A 5,854-nucleotide genomic window follows, 5' to 3' on the forward strand; every position below is an offset into this window, starting at 1 on the left:
AAATGAGAGATGTGGGAAATTAAGAGGTGCCAAGTTCAGACTGTTCCATCTAAAAAATTTAATAATAAAAAAGGAAATTTTGGGGGAGAAAAATATACCATCACATTTTATGGACATGTTGAATCACAAAAAACAAAACATATTTGTTGCATCACACAAAATGTTTTCATAAAAATATTATCCTATACAAAAAAATAGTCAAATTTAACATTTTGCACCACCTAATCCTGGCTATTAATACTGAAAAAAGATCCAATAATGTATTTTCTTATTTGGAATCTAAAAGGGATCAACAATGATGAAAATTAATGGCAAGTAAAAGTAACAGTGGTTAAAAGACTAAATTGATAACCTATAAGCTAAACTAAATTTTAGGAAAGAAACATGAGTGAGAGGAATAGAAATGAGAACCATGAGAAGGATCTCCAGAATCCATTCCAAGAGCTTGCCAGCTTCATTGATTCAAAACACTTCCTATTTTAGCATGTTATCAATGTCACCAACATGTACCAGCATGAGAACAAACACAAGCAAACGTTTAAATCCAAGCTCTGATTTGATTGGTCTACAGTAGCTGCCATTTTTGGATCTGAAATGGCGTTTGATTTTAGCATCTTCCAGTTCATGCAACATTCAAGTGACATGTTCTGTCTGATCTAGAAAGAGGACCTCGATATTACCTCCTTCTCATGGACTTAAAACTCAACGTACATCTTGGTATCAGTTGTAATTTTAGATGTCAAGCGTCAGAAAACAAACAAACAAAAAAGGCAAAGAACTATATCAGAGTTCAGTTTTCTCCTGATTAAGAGGAACTTTCTTCTGAATCTCCTCCTCATCTGAGGTGTATCCAGCTTCTTCGGTTTTCCGCTTTTTGGTGTTGTGAAGCTTGGACTTTTCCTTCTTCTTCTTCTTCTTCTTCACCTTCTTTTCCTTTTTCTGCCCATCCTCGCTGTCTTTACCCTTCTTCTTTTTGCCCTTCTTTTTCTTCTTGTCCTCTGCGATAGCTGCCGTGTCTCCCTTTCTCCCAGCCCATGTCTCTTTAAGACAGTCTGCAGAGAGAAGCACGTGTTTGCACAGTTCCGATCTTTATACCGACTGCCAGCACTGTTATTAGCAACAAGTGATCAAATCAGAGCTTTGTGTTCGGGAAGTGATGTCTTTTTCTGGCAGATCTATATTGGTTGCTATAGCAATGACATGAGAGCCAGCACAATGCCAAATTAATCATTTATCTTCTATAACAGGAAGCAACAAGCGGGTGATATGAAGACAGACAGCTAAAAAATTGTATTCGGACCACAACTGTATAAATGACGATTAAAAGGGATAGTCTACCCAAAAATGAAAATTCTGTCACAATTTACTCATCCAAAGAAGATCCAACTCATGTTGTTTCAAAGAAGACATTTATAAGAATGTTGGTAACCAAACAGTTTTGTTCCCATTGTCTTCCATTGTATGCACAAAAAATACAATGAAAGTCAATGGGAACCAAAACTGTTTGGTTACCAACATTCTTCAAAATATTTTTTTGTTCATGTTCCACGGAAGACAGAAAGTCATACAGGTTTGGAACAACATGTGGGCGAGTAAATTATGATATCATTTTTGGGTGAACTATCCCTTTAATGCATCTTTGCAAGTATTTCTTTCAAAAAATATATTTTTTTTAAAGCCTTGTCCATTTAGTTGTACAACCAGAGGCGCACAGGACACCAGCTGAAGCTGCTATATGCTTTAGGGTACGTCATTTACTATTTCTGCTCCTGTGGCCTTGAGTAACTGTCTGATTCTTCCCAAAAACAACGGCTCTTAAAAGCGGTGCCGATAAAGGAGATCAAGAGTTTTAGTCATAATATTATGTCTAGTGCAGTTTAACTGTTAAGTGGGTATATGTGATGAAGTAAAACAGCTGTTAGTTTCACATTACCAGCGTCTTGTCCTTTCAGCACATGTTTTTCACACAGGTAAGTGGTGAGATCTTCCTCCTGGCTGCCTTTATACCAGTCTTCGATGACTTCTTCATACTGCTCTACCATCACATCACACTGAGGGAAGAAAACACATCTCTTACTGGGGCATATCAGATCTCTCATTTACCTGGATATATACTGCAAACATGTATTTACACAGATTGTTTTGTACACTTAACCACTAATATAATACAATATGCATACATACAATCCGAAGACATCAGAAATGTATACAATATACAAAGAATATAAAAGAGTTTATCTTTTTTAATCAATTTGTTTATCTTAGGAGTAAAGGACAGCATAACAGTTTGGAGCAGTATTATAAAGAAATGTATATAAACATACATACAGTATAAATGTATATATGTATATATATATACTCATTTATATATACATATACATTTATACTGTATGTATGTATATGGGAGTATGTGTATATGGGAGTGTGTGTATATATATATATATATATATACACACACACACTCCCATATACTGTATATATGGGTCAAAACACACACAACTGGTCTCAGCTTGATGATAACATGGACAATTAGGTCTCGGCTTGTTTTGTTTTGTGTTGTTTTTTTTGTGTTTTGTTTTGATCCATATACACAATGTTTTGAAAGAAGTCTCTTGCTCACCAAGGCGGCATTTAAAAAAAAAAATACAGTAAAATATTATTACAACAATTTAAGATAATTATTATTGATGCTCAAGAAACATTTCTAATTATCATCAATGTTGAAAACAGTTGTGCTGCTTAAATGTTTGTGGAAACTGTGATCAATTTTTCAGGATTGTTTGATGAATATAAAGTTCAAAATAACAGCATTTATTTAAAATAGAAACTTTTGTTACTTTAGAAATGTCTTTATTGCCGCTTTAAGATCAATTTAATTCAACCTTTCTGAATAAAAGTATTCATAATAAAAAAAACTTTTGTACAGTAATGTACTTAGTGTATATATATAAAAAATAAGATTTTCAGCAGAAATCACATTAATGGCAAAATTAAATCCACTGAAAAACCCTAATTATTACGATCTCTGTCACTCGCACACCTGTTTTTTGAGGTCAGCCACTTCTGCACTGGTCTCATTCCACAGTTCAAAGGGAATGTCCATGACCACCTTCACGCCTTTATTAACCAGGTTATGTAAGGTAGAGAATGTCTCAGACATACCCTGAGCAGAGAAAGAGAAATGATCAGATCTCACCAGCTATAATACAGTTTGACACATCACAGCATTCATATTACAGTAAAACAATTCACAATCTCAACATCACATACTGTACATCTAGATTATCAATTAAAGAAACCTTTTGAGTTGACACAACATTGATGGCATTCATGATATGAAATGTGATCATTTATCATTGGCACTGCAATTTGGTGCATTCAATTTTCATTCAAAACTTTTTACTCTACAATTAAGTCTTGAGTCACTCAAGAGTGTTCAACAGATGTTAATTATTTAGTAAGAGCACTAAAGTTGTGGTGCAAAAACAAAGGTGGTAGAAGAGGATGTAGTAGCCGACCTTTGCGAAGCGATTGCTGCCATCTCTCTCTTTGTGTAGATTGTACTGCATAATCCTTGAGCAAACGTTCTCCATCACCTCTATGAAACGAATATCACTGAAAAGCAAAAGACAGCAGTAGATGTTGCTCAACTCTAAATCTAAATACAGTATGCACATGTCCACTAGACCAGATGCCTCATTATTTAGCTTAAGATCATGGTTTGCATTAAAAACACTTACGATTTGACATATTTGATTGGCGGTGAACCTTTATCATCCAGGAAACGGTAGTTGGTTTCAATCACTTCTTTTGTTTTGCCAGTCTCTTCAAATGCAGACTTCATCTCAATACTCACAAATTTGCACACTATACAAACATATAGACCACATTCAGATTTAGAAGACCGAAGAGGAACAGAAAGCTGCTGCGTCTCAAAACCTAGTGCACTGCCTACATAGACTGCACTGTTGGTCATAATAGGCCTATTCAAACGTTTCATGCAGTCTAGGTAGGCAGCACACTAGGTTTTGAGACACCAAGTAAGTTACATTGAAAAGGGTAATATGTTGCTTAATACCAATACTTTAAATTATTTATGATAATTATTAGAATTCATTCATCATTAGAAATGTATAGTACACTATACCACATATAGTAAGACAGGTAAAATAAATAATGTGGAATATCAATTAGTTCAATGTTCAGACAGTTTACCGTTTTTAGAAATTTAAATGATTCAAGTGATCTCTTTCGATTTAAAGCTGCTATGAAACAAAAAACTAAGTAGACTGCTATTGATATACATGAACCTCTGAAATGAGTCTGAAACAGATCTTAGACCTCTTATATTATGTAAAATATGTGTGTGTGATTGTATTCAAGCTTGATTTGATCAAGTATTGAAAACTGGTGTAGAAATGCACAAAACGTCATGATGCATTTAAAATCAACATATTGATTAATTATAAATAAGGACAGTTTACCTTCACATTTATCTGGCAGATGCACCCACTCATCGTCCCCGCTTTTTTTAGCAGCTGCGGCACTTACGAGAAATAACACGACGCAGGTAAATACATTCATTTTTGTTAGTGGGAAATATTTACAATGAGCAATACTAAAATACCGGACATGGTTATTTATCTAGCCGCTATTTCCAATGCAGCTTTCACTTCCGCTGTGGCAGGTTGACGCAGACACTGAACCGAGTGGACCAATCACGGACGCCGAAGTGGCATGAGCGAGCCAATGAAAACCGTGGGCGGGGACGACGATAAGTATTCTTGCATGAGAGTTGTTTATGACAGAATGTCTTGACGTTTTTTAACAGTAAGTTAAATTTAAAGAAACAAAGAAATTGTACGTTTTCTTAAATGCGGTAGAAATTCCTCTTATGCAGGTCAGGTTCTAGATTCTAGAACAATACAACTAAACAAAAATCTAATCTAAATTAAACTACCAGAGTATTTGTGCAATGGGTGTACGCAACCACTAGAGGGTATCGCACTCCACATAATTAGATTTTCCACAGGAACAAAAATTGCACTCATAAATTAGCATGTCATGTGTTTGCAGTGTTTACTAATCTTACCCCTGCTAAAGACCCTTAGGAACATTTTCTCTGTCATTTACAAAGTGTGTCCCTCATTTTCAGAGGATGTCAGTTTCGTTTTTCCTATTCCGCCTACAAAGTTCGTGGTAATACTAATAAATGTGTACTAATAAAATGTTCTCATTTAAGGGCATTGTCTTGCCTTTATACAATAAACATTTTTAGTATTGTGTTGGGTGGCCTTGATGTCTAACGAAAAAAATAAAATAAAAAATAGTGTCCAAAGTGAGTTAATAACCTGTCCTGCATTCATTTTACATGCATACATTTTTTATACATGCATGTTGCACGTGCAAAGTCCAGCTTGATTTAACACATTAAAACTCGGTGACTGAATGTGCTGATTAATAAAAGGTAATTAAAATGCAAGGCAAGACATCACATCTGAATTTGCAGTGCCAATTTGACACAACTACTGTACTGTGGTGTTTGCATGGATCCCTCAGGAAAGTATTGCATATTTGCATTGTATAGGTACTTGTTTTGTTAATACCAAAACTTTGTTCTCAATTTACTGTAGGCATATAGGCTACATCTTAGAGCCAGCAAAAAGCAGAGCACATATCGACATTTATATCTTGTCAGGAAATGGCAAGAAACCAAAGACATCACCAGGGTTATTTAGCTTTATTGAATCTGCATATTCGGCATTCCCTTGAGTTCAGTTTCTGGCTGTCAGAACTACTTTTTATCTTCATCGTATGTTCACACATTTCCAAGGAAAAGTAGAAACTCGTAAGA

The 5,854-nt window shown here is 35.0% G+C and overlaps 1 protein-coding gene across 1 annotated transcript; it reads right to left on the reverse strand.

Moving 5' to 3' along the window:
• Positions 1-370: 370 nt before the first annotated feature.
• Positions 371-4,702, reverse strand: cnpy3 (canopy FGF signaling regulator 3). The gene is made up of 6 exons (XM_056264537.1): positions 4,485-4,702; positions 3,741-3,867; positions 3,519-3,615; positions 3,041-3,163; positions 1,934-2,051; positions 371-1,052 (listed from the first exon to the last, which is right to left on the reverse strand). The coding sequence occupies exons 1-6, from the start codon at positions 4,582-4,584 to the stop codon at positions 784-786; spliced, it is 834 nt and encodes a 277-aa protein (XP_056120512.1). The 5' UTR covers positions 4,585-4,702; the 3' UTR covers positions 371-783.
• Between the last annotated feature and the right edge of the window lie 1,152 nt (positions 4,703-5,854).

Source organism: Rhinichthys klamathensis, unplaced genomic scaffold (assembly GCF_029890125.1).
Source record: "Rhinichthys klamathensis goyatoka isolate OS25496 unplaced genomic scaffold, OSU_Roscu_1.1 h1tg000222l_1, whole genome shotgun sequence".
Taxonomy (NCBI): Eukaryota; Metazoa; Chordata; class Actinopteri; order Cypriniformes; family Leuciscidae; genus Rhinichthys; species Rhinichthys klamathensis.